At 45.4% G+C, this 18,687-nt stretch overlaps 1 protein-coding gene across 2 annotated transcripts in view; it reads left to right on the forward strand.

Moving 5' to 3' along the window:
- The window catches only part of nos1 (nitric oxide synthase 1 (neuronal)), a 46,766-nt gene extending 28,312 nt beyond the window's left edge, over window positions 1-18,454 (forward strand). For both annotated transcript variants that reach the window (XM_086075665.1, XM_086075666.1), the window contains 14 exons: window positions 569-627; window positions 725-841; window positions 2,442-2,616; window positions 3,392-3,530; window positions 4,321-4,399; window positions 5,048-5,241; window positions 6,436-6,605; window positions 9,188-9,398; window positions 10,978-11,065; window positions 11,154-11,275; window positions 11,658-11,806; window positions 13,001-13,195; window positions 14,748-14,866; window positions 16,390-18,454. In XM_086075665.1, coding sequence (XP_085931791.1) covers window positions 569-627; window positions 725-841; window positions 2,442-2,616; window positions 3,392-3,530; window positions 4,321-4,399; window positions 5,048-5,241; window positions 6,436-6,605; window positions 9,188-9,398; window positions 10,978-11,065; window positions 11,154-11,275; window positions 11,658-11,806; window positions 13,001-13,195; window positions 14,748-14,866; window positions 16,390-16,405 — 1,833 coding nt within the window. In that variant the 3' untranslated portion in view covers window positions 16,406-18,454. The remainder of the gene's footprint in view (window positions 1-568; window positions 628-724; window positions 842-2,441; window positions 2,617-3,391; window positions 3,531-4,320; window positions 4,400-5,047; window positions 5,242-6,435; window positions 6,606-9,187; window positions 9,399-10,977; window positions 11,066-11,153; window positions 11,276-11,657; window positions 11,807-13,000; window positions 13,196-14,747; window positions 14,867-16,389) is intronic.
- Window positions 18,455-18,687: the final 233 nt, after the last annotated feature.

Raw genomic sequence — 18,687 nt, forward strand, 5'->3', positions numbered from 1 at the left:
GAAAATAACACTTTTGTCCAAAAAGTTGTACTCTGTTCATCATTTAACTAATTAAAAAATGTTAAAATGACACTTGAGGAGTTTAAATCAACTCCACGAAATGTAACCCTAAAGTTTTAACAATCCAGTGTTTGCGGCTTGGAAACCATAACCCTGCCTTCAAGACTTCCTTTGAAACCTTTAAAGCCCCTTTAAAAGGCCAACCTTTCTTTGAAACCCGAACCATGGACTAAACCCCAACAGGGAGCCATAAGTCTGGCTTGAAACCCTCATTTGAAAACCTGAATTGAAACCGTGAACCGGCTTCAAGGCTTTGCAAAAAAAACTCAGTCTTTACGCTGGCTTGCAACCGTACTTGAAGCAAGTAACCTTTCTAAGAAACCCTCGTCGCGGCTGAAAACTCCATTTGGAAGCCAAAGCAGTGCCCTGAAATCTGGACATTTGTTGCCACCCAAAGACCCCCCCCCCCCCACAACCCCCCCCCCCACACACACACACACACACACATCATTTCCACCAACCCCCGTCAACTGTTGATTGTTTTGTAATCACTCGCTTCTTGCCGTAGAAATTCGGAGCCGCGTTGATGGAGATGCGACACCCGACGTCCAACACGGAAGACCGAAAGTGAGCCGGCGCCACCGTGACTTTTTTTTCCTTTCTTTTCTTTGTCGACACCAAACGAAGAGGACGGAGCTCAATGTGTTTTCCTCGTTTTCCGTAGGAGCTACAAAGTTCGCTTCAACAGCGTCTCGTCTTACTCCGACACCAGGAAGTCGTCCAGCGACGAACCCGAAGCCAAAGTCAACTTTGAGAGCACCGGACCGCTCGCCAACGTCAGGTACGGAAAAAAACGACATCGGCCCGCCGACCTTCTCCTCCTTGCGTTTTTCGCAGACTTTGCCAAACTTTGCGACAGGACCTTCGTTTCTTCATGACTCGTTTTCACGCTGTCGTCGTTAGAAATAAAATGTGGGGTAAAAAGAAAAGGTTTGGTGAAGCTTGCTTGAATAAAGGACGGATGGACGGATGGATGAAGGGGAATAGGGACGGTTGGATGATAAGGATGAAGGGGAATAGGGACGGTTGGATGATAAGGATGAAGGGGAATAGGGACGGTTGGATGATAAGGATGAAGGGGAATAGGGACGGTTGGATGATAAGGATGAAGGGGAATAAGGACGGTTGGATGATAAGGATGAAGGGGAATAGGGACGGTTGGATGATAAGGATGAAGGGGAATAGGGACGGTTGGATGATAAGGATGAAGGGGAATAGGGACGGTTGGATGATAAGGATGAAGGGGAATAGGGACGGTTGGATGATAAGGATGAAGGGGAATAGGGACGGTTGGATGATAAGGATGAAGGGGAATAGGGACGGTTGGATGATAAGGATGAAGGGGAATAGGGACGGTTGGATGATGAGGATGAAGGGGAATAGGGACGGTTGGATGATGAGGATGAAGGGGAATAGGGACGGTTGGATGATAAGGATGAAGGGGAATAGGGACGGTTGGATGATAAGGATGAAGGGGAATAGGGACGGTTGGATGATAAGGATGAAGGGGAATAGGGACGGTTGGATGATAAGGATGAAGGGGAATAGGGACGGTTGGATGATAAGGATGAAGGGGAATAAGGACGGTTGGATGATAAGGATGAAGGGGAATAGGGACGGTTGGATGATAAGGATGAAGGGGAATAGGGACGGTTGGATGATAAGGATGAAGGGGAATAGGGACGGTTGGATGATAAGGATGAAGGGGAATAGGGACGGTTGGATGATAAGGATGAAGGGGAATAGGGACGGTTGGATGATAAGGATGAAGGGGAATAGGGACGGTTGGATGATAAGGATGAAGGGGAATAGGGACGGTTGGATGATGAGGATGAAGGGGAATAGGGACGGTTGGATGATGAGGATGAAGGGGAATAGGGACGGTTGGATGATAAGGATGAAGGGGAATAGGGACGGTTGGATGATAAGGATGAAGGGGAATAAGGACGGTTGGATGATAAGGATGAAGGGGAATAGGGACGGTTGGATGATAAGGATGAAGGGGAATAGGGACGGTTGGATGATAAGGATGAAGGGGAATAGGGACGGTTGGATGATGAGGATGAAGGGGAATAGGGACGGTTGGATGATGAGGATGAAGGGGAATAGGGACGGTTGGATGATAAGGATGAAGGGGAATAGGGACGGTTGGATGATAAGGATGAAGGGGAATAGGGACGGTTGGATGATGAGGATGAAGGGGAATAGGGACGGTTGGATGATGAGGATGAAGGGGAATAGGGACGGTTGGATGATAAGGATGAAGGGGAATAGGGACGGTTGGATGATAAGGATGAAGGGGAATAGGGACGGTTGGATGATAAGGATGATGGGCAGATTAACACGAGCCCCACCCTGCGTGCGTTTGCGCGTGTGCGCAGGTTCTCAGTGTTCGGCCTGGGTTCGAGGGCCTACCCGCACTTCTGCGCCTTCGCCCACGCCGTGGACACGCTGTTTGAAGAGCTCGGGGGGGAGCGCATCCTCCGCATGGGGGAGGGCGACGAGCTGTGCGGCCAGGAGGAGTCCTTCAGAACTTGGGCCAAGAAGGTTTTCAAGGTGACGCACACCCGACCTTCTGGAAAAAGGGGCCACGGGTCCTGACCACAGCGCTTTCAGTTGATGTCATTAACTCTTTTCCTGCCACGCCTCATTCCAAAAAAGCGACCCCGACAGTGCCGGCCCATTTCCAGCATTTTTATTTAAAATGTCCGTTTTACAGTGTGCTTAAATATCACATTAATACTTAAATATGGTGGGCCGAGTTGACCTAATTACGTTCTACAACCAATTACTAATCACAATTTCTTAGCATAGCGCTACTCAAAATGAATTAATTATGTTGGACGTAACGTGTTTTGAGCGACAACAATTTCGTCGCGTCTTCATGAGTGAGAAAGTAAGAAACCTTACGAATCCGTGCGTAAAGTTAAATACGTACTCAAATATTTAGTACTTAACTCATTTGCTCCCAAAAACATATAAATACGTTCTATTTTATATATTACCAGTGTCCCAAAGACATAGTTATGTGTTGTTGTTTTTTTATTACTATCATGGTTCCATAAAATCAAATGTAAGATGTAGTTTCAGTTTCTTTTTTTAAAAAGGGTTTTTGTTTTTTATTTCTCGAAAATGTCTTTTTTTGCCCGATTCGTTCATGTTTGTTAACAAAGCAGCTCTTATTGGGGCCAATTGCATGAATAATCTTAAGTAGCTAAAGTTTGCCGCTTCTTTTGAGGAATGGCCATGAAAAGTCAAGCCGTCCAATGGCGGCCGAGCCGTGCTTGCGTTGGCTCCACTTGAACCGTTTTCCCGTCTTACCCGCCTCAAGGCCGCCTGCGACGTTTTCTGCGTGGGCGACGACGTCAACATCGAGAAGGCCAACGACTCGCTCATCAGCAACCACCGCAGCTGGAAGAAGAGCAAGTTCCGCTTGACGTACGCCGCCGAGGCGCCGGCTCTCACCGACGGTAAAAAAATCCAAAGCGGTTTCGATATCTTCCACTATCTTCCCACATTCAAAGCATGCGGCAACATTTCACCCTTCATGCAGCATCCTGTAAGAGGACCTTGCTACTGAAATGATAAGCATGCAATGCTGTTGAAGTGAAGTGACTGCTCTTATTTTTGTCCACTAGGCTGCGCTAATGTACTCTCATTCAAAGCATGCAGCAACATTTGCCGCCTTCTATTAGCGTTTCCAGAAAGAGAGCCTCGCTCCTGAAATAAGATTGCGTTGCTTTTGATGTTGCATGTGTTTTTGTTTGTCCACTGGACATGACAAATGGTTCAACATTCAAAGCATGCAGCAACACTTGACATCGTATTCGGTAATCCTGCAGCTTGCTCCTGAAATAACAAGCGTGTCGCTATTAATGTGGGACAACGGCGTGTTTGCGTCCATTACGCGGCACTCGTTTTCCCGCATTCAAGGCATGCAGCTACATTTGATACCTTTTTTTCTGTAGGCAGTAAAGCATGTCGTCTTGCTACCCAAACTATAAGTGTGCGACACTGTTGATGATGGATTACGCTGAATTCGTTCGTCCATGAGATGGCGCTACTTCCCCTCTGTTCAAAGCATGCAGCAACGTTTGACGCAGTTTACTGCTTGTTCGTCTTTCATTAAATCAATGTTTCTGATCATGTCTGTCAGATATGAATGTGCAATAGCTTTGTAAAGGCGTATTTATTTATTGTTATTAGCATTGATAAAATGACAATAATTTGACTTGATGATTTTTTTTCTTTTCCTTCCAGCGCTGTACACCATCCACAAGAAGAGAGTTTACGGAGCCAAAATGTTGGAATCGCAAAACCTTCAAAGTCCCAAATCCAAGTGAGCGCTTCTGAAGGAATTTTGCTCAATTTGACATTCATTTGGCGCATTCACGAGACAGGAAATGGCGCCACATTGCTCTGAAATCATATCTTAACAAAAGGCTGCTCGCTTTTAAAGCTAACACCTCTCTGTGAAATGGCATTGAGGGGCTAACCTAAGTTAGCATAGCTGTCAGGGTAATAGGGGTTGATCTCAAATGATGTCTCGTTTTCCTCATTAATATGCATGAGTGGGACAAAATCACAGCGTAGGACACACGCGTCATTTTGGAAGTGAAGGACGTCCCAGGTGTGAAATTTCACAACATCGGCGGCAGAGCTTTCTTGTAACCATAATACGTCTGTTAAGTACATTTATGGTCCGTTCACAAGTTTTTTGGTTTTTGGGTGTCAAACTGCCCTTTTGGAAACCTTCAAACAGCTGCTAATTCACACACACGCGGCGCAGCAATGCACGCTAGCAGCATCCAACAGTGCTCAGGTCAATTGTAAATCGTTTCCGCTGCATCACATCCGCTCCAGCTCAGTGCTGCCAGCCATGTTGTGGCCGCAAGCTGGTACTACACTCCCAAAATCACATGTGTTTTTTTGACTCCAAAAAGAACAAATCGAGCAGCGAGCGGGGGTTGTTGCTTTGCCTTTTCAGCCGCTCCACCATTTTCGTGCGGCTGGACACCAACAAGCGCGAAAAGCTGAGCTACCACCCTGGCGACCATCTGGGCGTCTTCGCCGGCAACCACGAGGACCTGGTCTCCGCCCTCATCCACAAACTGGAGGACGCGCCCGACGTCAATCAGATCGTCAAAGTCGAGTTCCTGGAGGAGAGGAACACGGCGCTCGGTGTGTACCCGCGCGCGCGTCCTTGTTGCCGTCGGTGCCGGAGTGCGTTTGGATGGCGTGCGTTTCTGCGCAACGTCACAACGTGATGATTTTGAGCGCTCGCAATCCACATTTCCTGACATTCCGTGCTTAATTAATCACCTGCACATGCTGCTTTTTCTCCTGCCATTATTATATATTTATTATTTAAATTTCTGACCTTTTGGCACTTTCTCATTTTTCTCGAGGCAAAAATAATAATTGGGCCGTCAGGGAAAAACATCCTTGCAGCATATTAATGCACTTGAACACACAGAGCAAAGCCATAAACTCCCCCCCCCCACACACACACACACTAACTACATCTTAACATATTCAGCAAGTTTCCCTTATCAACATGAAATTTGGTAAGTAGATCTACAAAAAGAATCTCAAAATACCTGAACAGGTACAGGAAGCAGCCATTTTGGCTCTGGACCGGCATCGAGAATCTTTCAAATCAATCAATCAATCAATCATCACCTGCTTCCAGTTGCCCATGACAACATGCAATTTGGAAAGCATGTCCATCGCGAGAAGACCCGCAAAACAGTCCCAAGAAGTCTGGCCTGAAAAGGCACAGGAAGTCAGCCATTTTGGTTCGAAGCCGATATTTTGCCTCGATACTCTCAACCTCCAGAGTCTTTTCAAAGAATTCAGCGCCTGCTTCCAGTTTTCCTTCTCAACGTGAAAAGCCAAAAGATCCGTTTCTCTTCTTAATTACGCCGCATGTCTTCGTTTGGAGTCGGCGCTGCCTTGGAAAACGACGGCTTTAAAATTTGCGATACACTTTAGCTGGACGGCGGCCGGTCGATCCAGTGACTCCGGCTGATTAGGAAATCAAAAAAAAAAAAATACAAATAAACACTTTGGTGCACTTTTTTGTGCTTCACAGGAATAACAGGAGGCTCTTTGTAACCATGGCAACACGTCGGCAAGAAGCGCTTTCAAGCCGAGCGAGAAGCATGTCGAATATGTCGCGGCGTAATTCGGCTCATTTACGTACCAAGGGCGCGTTAGCGGGCCTAAGTTGACCAAATTGCGATGTTTGGCAACAATAAGCCGAGTGGCAGACTCGGAGGGGGAGGAGCTAAAGTAGAAATAATTGCGCTTTGCGGTACGAAACGTTGCGGACGCTCGCTCGTGGCTTCACGCGTATTTTTACTGGTCCGGCAGGCGTCATCAGCAACTGGACCAGCGCCGGCCGCATCCCGCCCTGCACCATCGTTCAGGCCTTCCAGTACTTCCTGGACATCACCACGCCGCCCAGTCCCGTCCTTCTGCAGCAGTTGGCCGCACTGGCCACCAACGACAAACACAAGAAGAGGCTGGAGGTGCTCAGTAAGGTAAGTTGAGAAACACACGCTGACACTGACACAATTTGTTGATAGTGGGAGGGAAGGTTTTGGTTTTGGTTTTGGTTTTGGTTTGTTTTGGTGTAAAAGGCTGTCTTGAAATTGCTTCGTAAAGTCTTTTTCACAATCCCCAAATGTAAATATGGTGGTGATTGTGGGCGTGAAAGGTCTGCAAAATCCCCAAAACCAGTTTCACTTAGCAACGTGAGATTTTGGTAGAAATCGCTGTCATGACGTCATGCCATGTTTTGGTCCAGACCCACAAGAAAAGCATCAAAAGTCCATTCCTGAATATACAAAAGAAGTCTGATATTTCCGTTTGCCATTTTGGTCTGATGCATGTGTAGACCCACAAAAAAGTCTTAAGAGACATAGTAACTGACAGCATCATCAGAAGAGACATAACAACATCATCATATCAACACAACGAGCCAACCCAAAACCTCCAAACTTCAATAAGACGATTCTCCACCAAAATGTCTTGTTTGTAGTCCTATATTTGCATTTTGGTATCTTCCGTCTTAAACCACATTTAAGTAGCCTCGTTCATATTCAAAAAGATGATTATATGCCGATATTCATAGGCAACCTGCTCGTTCTCATGGTTTAGAATTTTTGTGCGGTTACTATGGACTTGATATGATGACGTTCATGAACGCGACACATCAGCTTCATTGCGGCTGACGGAAACAAAAACAGCGTCCATTCAAAGGCACCCGCTGGCTTCCTCGTCCCGGCGGTGCCTTCCACAGGGTGGTCGTGGCTGAGGCCAAGCGGTGACTCACGTTCCCGCGCCGTCGGTGTCCACGCATAAAGACGCGGCGAGCGAGGCAGCCATCCGAATGGAGTTAAGGAAACAAAAGCGCAACGTCGCATTCCCTTTTTATTTTTTGTATGAACTGCATGTGAACTGAAGCCGTCTTTTCGCATCCTTTGTGCGCGCGGCACAGATTTGCCTCCTCGTTGAAGATGTTGCAGGCGAGGCCTCGTTTAAAAGGCGACAACGACCCGCTTTTTTTGGTTTCTTGCTTTACATCATAAAAAACGCCACACGTTCCAAATTCTAGCTTTGATCACAAGCGTGTTCTGCAGCGTAGGCTAAAGTTAGTGTTAGAGTAGACAATAATTAGTATTCTACTCTTTGCGTGTTCAATTAACTGAATGGTGAGATTCTGGTGAAGAAGTCCCTTTGCAAAGGTATCAAAAGCTTTTGATGACAACAATTGAACTCACTCAAACAGTGGTCGGTTCAGATTGTGTGTCCTCTCTACTCCGGCACATCATTATTTATTGAAAAGTGGGTGAATACGAAAAGTCTCCTCCCATCAGCAAGTTCCCAGGAATACAAATCAGATTAGAGTAAAACAATAATACATCAGCCTGTGCCTCCCCTCTTCCGACCGGCTGAGACCGGTACTAGACTAAACTCCCTTCAAGATAGCAAATGGAAGAAACCCGTTGCCCTTCTTCTGAGAGTGAGACAGATAAGAATACAATTCTATTCATTGAGCCATACTGCTATAACTAAATCCAAAACGGCTAAAATATAAATTGAAACTGAAAAACAATGTTAATAACTTAACATTAGCCCAAAAGCTGGCGTTGCATTCGACATCTTTGCTCAAATTGACAGCAGCTAGCCTGAAAAGCTAACATGCTAGCCCAAAAGCTAACACAGCAGTCAACTCTGTTGTCGCCGTTTGAAGGCCACATGACGCCGACCGCACGCCAAATTCACGCGGCCGTTGAATGGCGCCTTCAAATGTGGCTTTCTTTTCCATGGAGACAAACCCCGAGAAAAGGCAGCTTGTTGTTTGTCTTCATGGAAGCTCAAAAAGCCTCAAAGTAATGTTTTCAAATATTCTGTTTCATAATCATTTCATACTTTCCCAAAAGGAGCAGACTGACGGTACTAGTACCAGTTTGACGTGTTTCCACTGGAGGACTGCGCTCAAAGCACCAAGTCGCAAACGTAGCGCTCAATGCTATAAATTGACAAGCGCCAAGCTGATTTTCGTTGTTCCTCCAACATTGACAAAGTGCATTTGCCTCCCAGTTAGCAGTCAGCCCGAAAGCTAGTGCAGCAATCGACACCTTTTGTAGCGGCTAGCGCCAAAAGCTAACGTAGCAGCAAACTGAAGAAACTTGAGAGGACGTTTGTCTCTTTCTAGTCCACCAGCTGCTCGCGTCTTGCATAAGCTGAGCGCCGAATGTTTTGCCTTCGCAACCGACTTTTTGGCCACCTAAAATAATCGCCTTCCAAATGTCGACGACACACAATCGGTTGGCAGACGCTGCCGCATTGCGCTCGTTCTGTTTGTTTGCACGGTTAAAAGAGGAAACCTGCTTTGGCTTCTGCCGGAAATTGCAACAGTTGAGCGCCTTCCTGCCTTCGATCCGATAAACCGAGCCCAATATAGTTTCTAATCTGTGGAGACAACATAAACTGTTCCAGTATACGAGAAATGCAACGATGAATCGACGAGTTGGCAGCTGATCGATAATTATGAGGATTGATTCATCGTTTGGAGAACTGGTTGACTTTGAAATGGTGCAAATGCTGCCAATTTCAGGGTCTGCAGGAGTACGAGGAGTGGAAGTGGTACAACACGCCCACCCTGGTGGAGGTCCTGGAGGAGTTCCCGTCGGTGCAGATGCCGTCCACGCTGCTGCTCACGCAGCTGCCTCTGCTGCAGCCGCGCTACTACTCCATCAGCTCCTCGCCCGACCCGCACCCGGGCGAGATCCACCTCACCGTCGCCGTCGTCTCCTACCGGGCCAAAGGTAAGCGGCCAAGAAAGCCGCGCTCTCCGTTCCCGGCGAACAAATGACCATCTTCGTTCTGATTATTAGTATTATTCGGGCCCGATTACAGAGCTGCCAACTGCTATGGATGCTCGTCCTTTTGTTATGGAAATGCATCATGGCTGATTCCCGTAGTAACACGAATACTACAGATATTTTAAAAAGTTCCGGTGACATCATGCGTCACTGTTCATTCGTGAGCGGCTCGCCAGCGGATGCCGCCAACGTTAGCCAAACGCTAATGTCTCGAAGCTAACCCCAATCCTCTCTCGTCGCTCACATCTTTCTTTTTTTTTTATCTGAGATCTAAGGACACTTTTTAGCAGTGATGGGAAAACGAAGCTTCGTGAAGCACTTGTGATATTTTTTGACTCCCCTAGATGGTGCTCTTGGTTTAAATATAAAGGCTAGTGCAAAGGAAATTGATTACATTCCCACTGCATCTTTCAACCAAGAGTGGCATCGAGAGGAGTAAAAAAATATTACAAGTGCTTCATGAAGCTTCATTTTCCCATCACTACTTTTTAGCAAGTTCCGAATCTGTGCTGATCCCCGTCTGGTTTTCTATTGTTTGTAAAAGTCTGCAGAATGATAAATACCGGAGAAATTGAAGTACAGTAAGAAACCGCTGTGTTGCCACCGCTATTGCGCAAAGCTGTAATCTTCATCATCATCATCATCATCATTATCATCATCACCAGAAGAGCAATAGCTCGAGGCGTGTAAACATTCCACCATTGTGCGTTCCAAAAGAGCCCGAGGGTGTCAATGAAATGGGATTGATTAAAAACGTTCAGCGCTTTTGGCCTGGAGGCAAAATCGTAACAAAGCGCGAACCGCTACATTGACGCGCTGACAAATACGCACACACAAATCAAATAAAGGCCTGCCGCTACAACATGATGAATAAAAAATTCGTCTCGATCGAGCACTGAGATGAAAACTGCAAAAAAACACAAACAATTGTTTTCAGTGGCAGCAGAATCGGAGCTGCAACTCACAATTATTTGAATCATTTTCCATTAATCAATGGATTAGATTTAAAAAAAAAACATGATTTTTCATTTCCATCCCGCTGTTCTGAAACAAAACGTGATTTCAAATTGAAAAGGCAGAAAAAAACTAGTATCAATCTGAAACACAAGTACAGAGAAAAGTTGATTTGGGAGCTGCTGGTATGCGAGCGTTCGTCACGGGATTTTACGGTTGGTGATGAATAATCGATTCATTGTTGCGCGTCCAAACGAAATGAAATGAAACCATTTGTGCAACGAGACGTCCTGCGTCAACGGCCGTTGATATCGGCTTGCGCCACCGGGTGTCAGTATAACGCAGACATGCATCCCAAAGAAGAGTTTCACAACTGACTCGGGCATTCGGGTGTCTCAGTTTTAGCTTTTAGCTAGTGGACTTTTTAAGGAAGTGGTTTGATCAAATATATGTCTCAGTCTGTTTAGCTTCTTTTTTGTTGAAACTTCAACTTGGAATGACAATAAAGAGCTCCAAAAAAAGCAGGTGGGGTAAAAGTTGCCCCTTGTTCATCATTCATCCCTTCCAGATGGCGAAGGCCCGACCCACCACGGAGTTTGCTCATCGTGGCTCAACAGGATCGAAAAGGGCGACATGGTGCCCTGTTTTGTGCGAAGGTACGACAAAAGTCAACCCAGCAAACTCGCGCCATTTCTAACCGAGGTTGGTTGGTTTGTTTGTTTGTTTGTTTGCGTGCTTGCTTAGTGCGCCCTTATTCCGGCTTCCCAAAGACCACCAAGCACCGTGCATCCTCGTGGGCCCCGGGACGGGCATCGCCCCCTTCAGGAGCTTCTGGCAGCAGAGGATGTTTGACCTTCAACACAAAGGTCAGAGGAACGTGATTTTAATATTCTCTTCAAGTGACCAAAATCGTGTAAAAAAAGCCCAATGATGGCGAAATGAATCCGCCGATTTTTGTTTTAACTGGAGTTTGCCTTGTTTATACTATATTGGAATCCACAATTCTTGCAAAGTCATTTTCCAAATACATTTACATCGAAAACAAAAAAAAAACGAAGAAAAATGTAATCGTCTAAAAAAAATGCACACGAGGAAGAAAATAAGTACAATAATTAAACATGGACGTCTCACAGCATGACATAAATAAACGTATTGGTCAAATCCTCTTGCCAGGCACCCAATGGAAATCAAGGGAATGATGCTGCGAGTGCGCCCCCTACAGCTACTTTTGTGCATGTCCTCGTTCAGGTTTGGAGGCGCGGCCCATGATCCTGGTGTTTGGGTGTCGTCAGTCTGAGATGGACCACATCTACAAGGAGGAGACCGTCCAAGCCAGGAACAAGGAGGTCTTCAAGGAGCTCTACACCGCCTACTCCAGAGAACCCGGAAAACCAAAGGTACGCCCCCTGGAGACACGGAACAGAAATCCTTTCGACACCAGAATCTGCGACTCGAAGTTGTGTATGCGCTAAGAACTACTGTCAATCGCGAGCCTCCAAATTCTTCATGGACTAAATTGATTGGGACCGCGAGAGTTGAACCTTCTCTTGGAACTAGATCCTTCCTATGGATCAAGGGCCCTGTCCCGGGTTTGGGACTTTTTCTCTGCGCTAGAAGCTTCTTTGGAGTAGAACTTTGTGCCTCACTCGGGACCAAAATCTTATCTCAGTTCTACAACCTTGTTTTGGTAGAAGTCAAGAGACAAAAGTCCTCTTTTGGTAGTCGTACGTTAGGACTCAAGCCTTCACTTGAGACCAGAGCGCCATCTTGAAACTATTACCTTTTCTCTGCACTAGAACTTTCACTTGGGACTTGACCTTGTCCAGACTAAATTCTCTAAAGTCTCCAAACTTGAATTTGATCTGAGTACCGCTACTTTCTCTTTGTTCGTAGTAGCTAATCTCACAATACAGATCTTCACTTGAGACGAGACCATTCTCTTGGGACCCGAACCTTGTCCCGGGAATACAACTTTTGTTTTTTACTAGCGGCGTCTCTTGGGACAAGCACCTCATTTCAAGACGAAACACCTTCTTTTGGGCCTAGTACAGGGGTGGGCAATCTCGGTCCTTTGAGGGCCGGAGTCCTGCAGGTTTTGGAGGTTTCCCTCTTCCAACACAAGCTGATTACAATCAACTTATGCAGGGCTCGCTGATTACAGGAAATCAGCCGTGCTGGAAACCTACCCCCGGTAGGCACCACTGCTCTCTGCACAAGAATTTTCATTCAGGTCTAGAACCCGATCTTCCGGATCATTCTCTTGAGACGAGACCATTCTGTTGGGACTTGATGCGTTTCTTGAGTCCTCTCGAGACGAGAACTTTGTTTCAGGAGTCGAGCCTTCTCTTGAGTTGAGAATCTTCTCCAATGACAATCAAATTCTTTGCAAACGACAACTTCTGTTGGGATTCGTACCTTCTCCCGTTAGGAGGAGTAAACATTTCTAATCATCGGATTGGGACTGACAATCCATGTTGACGAATGAGCGCGATGGCGGCGCTCTGAAGTCCAGTCCATTGATTCGACCGTTAGTTTTGCGCGTGTTCTGACCCGCGCTCTCCCTCCCGGTCCTTGTTTTGTCGTCCTTTCAGAAATACGTGCAGGACATCGTACGCGAGCAGCTGTCGGAACGAGTGTACCGCTGCCTGCGCGAGGAGGGCGGCCACATATACGTCTGCGGGGACGTCACCATGGCGGGGGACGTCCTGAAAACCGTGCAGCAGATCCTCAAGCAGCACGGCAACATGACCTTGGAGGACGCCGGCTTCTTCATCAGCAAGCTGAGGGTACGAGACATTTCTTTGCACGTTTGTACATCGAAACCGAAGCGCCGCTTTTAAGGGATACGCAAAAACAAAGTCAGATGTGCAGAATGTCATTATTTTTGATTCGAACCTATCAAACGCTTCCTTTTTTATTTTATTTTTTGAAGAGCTCAGTATTGTTCATACGGTAATGTCATCATCATTGCTCTCTTTTTTTTATTATTAATGTTTTAATTATTTTGTATATGCGTGTGTGTGTATTCGTTAGTTCACCAAAAACCTATTAAAAAATTCCATCCCGTTCACCTCAAGAGGATCAAACGCTTCCTTATTTTCACTCGAGCATCCTGGTGGCTGTGCTAAATACTTTAGCTAATGCTAGCACTGTTGCTATCAACAGTTTTAAACACGGAAACACGTACCGCTATCTCCGGGTGACCACAGACCTGTTCAGGGCGCCGTGTGTGACTTTGCAGTCCGTTTGCCGATTGCCTGATGCCAAGAAAAAATATTTATTTGTTTTTAAACGTTGCTGAAATGTGAATGTGCGTATTTTAAGTGCGCCGCACCTTGTCCCGCTCCCAAATACAAACGCGTTATAATATCCGCATCACACGCATCCGTGCCCGCCCGTGCAAACTACATTGACTATAAAGTGCAATCGCACCGCCAGAAAATGCTCACCCCTCGTTTGGTGTTTAGCGCACCATTAGCCAACATGTCTCTGGACGCCCTTTGTTGAGTTATTAACATTGTTTTTCAGTTTTAATTTATATTTTAGCCGTTTTTGGAGTCATTTAGTTATAGCTGTGTAGCTCAATGAATAGTATGGTCTATTGTATTCTTATCTGTCTCACTCTCCTGAGAAAAGAAGGGAGTGTAGTCTGGAACCGGTCTCAGTCGGAAGAGGGGAGGGACAGGCTGATGTATTATTGTTTTTCTCTAATCTGATTTGTATTCCTGGGAACTTGCTGAACTTGCTGATGGGAGGAGACTTTTCGTATTCACCCACTTTTCAATAAATAATGATGTGCAGAAGAAGGAGGGACACACACAATCTGAACAGACCACTGTTTGAGTGTCGTCAGTTTTTGTCATCAGAAGCTTCTGTTATAATGATACCTTTGCAAAGGGACTTCTTCACCAGAATTTCACCATTCAGTTAATTGAACACGCAAAGAGTAGAATACAAAAATATTGTCTACTCTAACACCTTCAAAGGGAGCGGCGCCTTACCTAGCCTAGCCTAGCCTAGCGCAAATCCGGATGGTCGGACGTCTGTAACGTCTTTGCAAGAACGCCACCAGCAAATGTTGCTTGGGATGTCACCTTTTTATTTCTCTCAACAAACATTACTGTCGGCCGTAGCCGACGGCGGAAAAGCGAGTACAACTCCCGAGGCCAGCAGAAAAAAACGCAAGCAAACCGCGCATCTCGTCCCTCCCCTCCCGCGAGACCTGTGTTGCATTCACGAACAGTCGGACAAATGTAGATTATGAACTTTGCCTTCAACAACCAAAAAGTATGACGATGATGATGATGATGATGATGATGATGATGATGATCTTGGCAGGACGAGAACCGCTACCACGAGGACATCTTTGGAGTTACCCTGCGCACGTACGAGGTCACCAACCGACTGCGCTCCGAGTCCATCGCCTTCATCGAGGAGAGCAAGAAAGACTCCGACGAGTACGTCTCACAAACCGCCGCATTTCCGTCTCACAATTTGCCGCTATTCTTTTCCGTATGTCGCAACTCGGCTCGTGCCCGGTGACCAAAACTGTTTGAAGTTATTTATTTTGCCGCGGCCGGCAACTTTGCCATGCTAACCGCTAAGCTAAGTACTTGCGAGACGTCGTATTGCGAATGACCAATCAGAGCCGTTCTCAAGCTAGCCAGCTACAGACGACGTCCTCACAACGTCCACCTTTTGTCTTTTTTGAAAAGTCCGCCGTCATGAACAGTTCGTTGCCAAGTAATGAAATCCCACTCGAGTAGCTCTAAACCAATCAGAGGACGGAAAATGCTGACATTTGCCCAAGGCCCGCGAGCAAGCTTTGTTAACATTCTGTGTTCAACTTGTAATCTGATTGGTTCAGAGTCTTGGAAGAAAAAAAAAATCGATCGTGTCGTTTCCGTTTGGAGTCTGAAGGCGTTGGGGTTTAAAACATGGAAGCTGAAGTCTGATTGGACCGAAAAATAAATTTTAAAAAACTCACAAATGACTGTAAGACATGGAGGGAGACAAGACACGCACTAAGAAATTAAGACAAAAGACTGTATACAACATTTTACAAATGTATATAAAGTTTTAAATTCAGTTGAGGGGCCTGACGGCAAACCATTGATCGATATACATTATGTATCCCAATCAATGCCTGGATAAATCGAATCGTTCAATTATTTGATTCATACTCTTGTTAACATAAAAGTGGGGGGAAATTCAACTAATAGAAATGCGGCTGCATCTTTTAGTCATTGATAAAGTAATTTCATAATAGTTCATGAAATGGAGTTCAAATTAAAAAGATGTACCGTACTGTACAAAAAATGAGTGCGATATGGATTTGTGTTGAGGTCAAATACTGCCACTAGATGGCATCGTTGCATTTGTAAGACGTGGGTTTTTTTTTTATCTTAAGAGCGATCTACTCTTGTAATTTGGGAAATTCTGCACATTTTTCAAACTGTAAAATACTACTTGACCCACAAATATACGCATTATTTTGACGTGGACGTGCAACTGAAATTTCCCCGCGACAGGCTTTCCAATTAATCGCGCGTTAAAAAATAATAATGGCGTTAAAGGAAAATTGACCTGCAACTTATTGCTCAAATTTTGACACCCCTAATTCAAATCTTCAAAATGTCTGGCCAAACATTTAGGACGTGGTTTCAAGTCTCATTCTCACTGATATGTGATGAGAATGAATTGCAATTCCGCGTCCTGTAATTCAACATTCTGTGGGGCGGAGTCAATTCCAATTCAGCCATCGAATCCGATGCGAAAACAAACAAATTAGTAGCAGGAAGGAAGTCGCTTGGGCGTTTCTCATCCTCGCCGCGGACGCCGTCTTCCAAATGTGCTTGGCTGCCAACGCGTCCACGAAACAAGCGTGTTTCCATGGAGACGCGTTGGGGGAGATTTTTTCCTTTTCTTGATAATGAAAGTCAACAAGAGTGTAACATCTCCATTTGCGTCTCCTCTTCAGGGTGTTTTGCTCGTAGGCCGCCGCCGCAGACGAGGCCAGGATGCAGCAGCGTTGCTTCCGCAAAACTGTGCCAACTTTTGTACTGAAAACCGCAAGCTGGACAAACGATATCCGCTCGCAAGACATTCTGTTCGTGTTTGCTTTTTTTGATACCATGTTTTGTGTTTTGGGGCTGCCGAGGTTCCGTTCCGCCGGCGCTAAGCGATTGCGCGCCGCCCGCTGTTCGATTCATGACGACCGCGCGTGAGTCCAAGGGACGAGAAGACCCGCGAGTAAGATCGCGCGCCCGCGCCGCTAAAGGCTAACGCTGTTTTTCTGGTTGCTTTGTTTTTTGATGTTTGCACAGTGCATGCGCGCGCGCGCGCGGCCGACGGTTCGGTCTTCCACAAAGCATGATGGGATGTCGCAACTTTATCGGCGCGCAAACGCACGAGTGGCAACTGTCCTAAACGACAGCAACGACAGCGTCCTCAAATCAAATCGAACCTTTTTTTCCAGACTTCACAAACGCGCCGTAAAAAAAATCGAAATGTTCTTTTTTTTTTCTTTTGGTTGAGTTTAGTTTTCTCCGAAAAGAAAGAAATCAGAAGATAGAATGGAAGCACTTTTTCCCACCAGTTTTCTTTTGGACAAATCACGCTCGTAACAAGTGGTATGTCCCAGCAAACTTGAATGCATCATCAAAAAGCAACATTCAGCATTCGTATTCTGGAAACGGACTTTTTTTTCTCATAAAAGCTTCTTTTTTTTTTCAGTCTCTACCATTTTTTATTTCCATGATATTGTTGTTGTTTTTCCAAAAAAATACTTTTCTCATCACGCATTCTTCTTGAAAGTTGTATTCTCATAACATTAGTACTTTATTTTCCATCTTGAAATTCTGACCTCACCATGCAGGAAAGCTATACAGTGTAAATACGCTGCCACTTGAAAAAACGCTACTTTCTGTTTCCTAATGTTTTGACTTTTCAAAATACTCTCCAATATACGCCCGTCTCAAAACAGTGTAGACGTATATTAAGAAAGTAACACAAAAATTGTCATCATCTTGCAATTGACATTTTTTGAAAGCGAACATCACAAATGATATATATTTCTGCAATTGTCACTTGCTTAACATTTAGGGAAGAAAGACATTCATTTGGTTGTCCTGCTTTCTATTCGACGCTCTACAAAGTTAGCTTGAAAGCTAGCGTAGCCCTAAAACATCATTCAAAATTGCAGTCATATCTCGGCAATTGTCACTCGTTTGATATTTCGGAAAGAAAAAAAAGCCACGTTTGGTTGTCCTGATTTCTAGTTAGCGCTCTATGCTCCGAACGTAAAAGTCGACATGTAGAGCAAAAAGACAAAAATCGGGTCGATTTTGTGTGAAAATTCCCATCGTCGAAGGTTGCCGTGATTGCGTATGAATGAACGTCTCATGATGTGTTGACCTTTTATCGAAATGACAGCCGTGCAAAACCTGAAAACGCTTCAATGCTATATGCGGGAAATATATACAGAATATAGCTGCTACATTAAATATATAAAGCATATATATATATATATATATATATATATATAATTGAAAGCATAAAAAATGAAGAGTACCTGGATCTTTTCTAAGAATGTATTTTCAATATGTAAATGTCCACGAGCATTAAACGATACCCCCCCCCCCTGCCCCCCCCCCCACGCCCCCAAACAAAGGGTCTGCGGGGGTCTGCCCTATCTTTTAGGATAACGAGGCTCAATGCATGGTGATCTCGCGTCCTCTGTATTCATTATAAAAGTCTGTTTAGCAGCACTTGGGTGTCGTGACTTTGTCCAGCAGCGGCGGAACGTTGGGCGGCGTTCTCTGCTTTCTCGGCCGCTTCGGTTCGTGCGTGTTTTGCTGCTGCCGCCGCTGCCAGGAAGACGACGACGACCACGATTACAAAAAGGCACGACACCGATTGTTCGTGCCGATTTTGCTTTGCGCCCGGGAATCACCAAACTTGTGCTCCAAACTCCATTTGAATGCATTCCACTGCAAGGACTGTGCATTGATTTACCAAATAAAGTATAACATTTACTAAATACACACAGGCTTCTTTTGTGCTTCTTTCACTTTGGGGTCTTTGCCTTCAAAACAGCTTGACTTGGGGGGGGTTCAGCTACTTTATGTGTAGGTTTTGCTGCCTTCGGTAAGTGACAAGTATTCTATTTGCAGGGACCCGACTTCACCAATGTTGACAGTTTTTTTTATATTTTTGCAAAAAATAGCTGACTTGGTGAAGGTGAAAGGGCAACACTCACGACAAAAATAAACTTTAG

This window comes from Leptonotus elevatus, chromosome 5 (assembly GCF_054856555.1).
Source record: "Leptonotus elevatus isolate MCC_2025b chromosome 5, RoL_Lele_1.0, whole genome shotgun sequence".
NCBI lineage: Eukaryota > Metazoa > Chordata > Actinopteri > Syngnathiformes > Syngnathidae > Leptonotus > Leptonotus elevatus.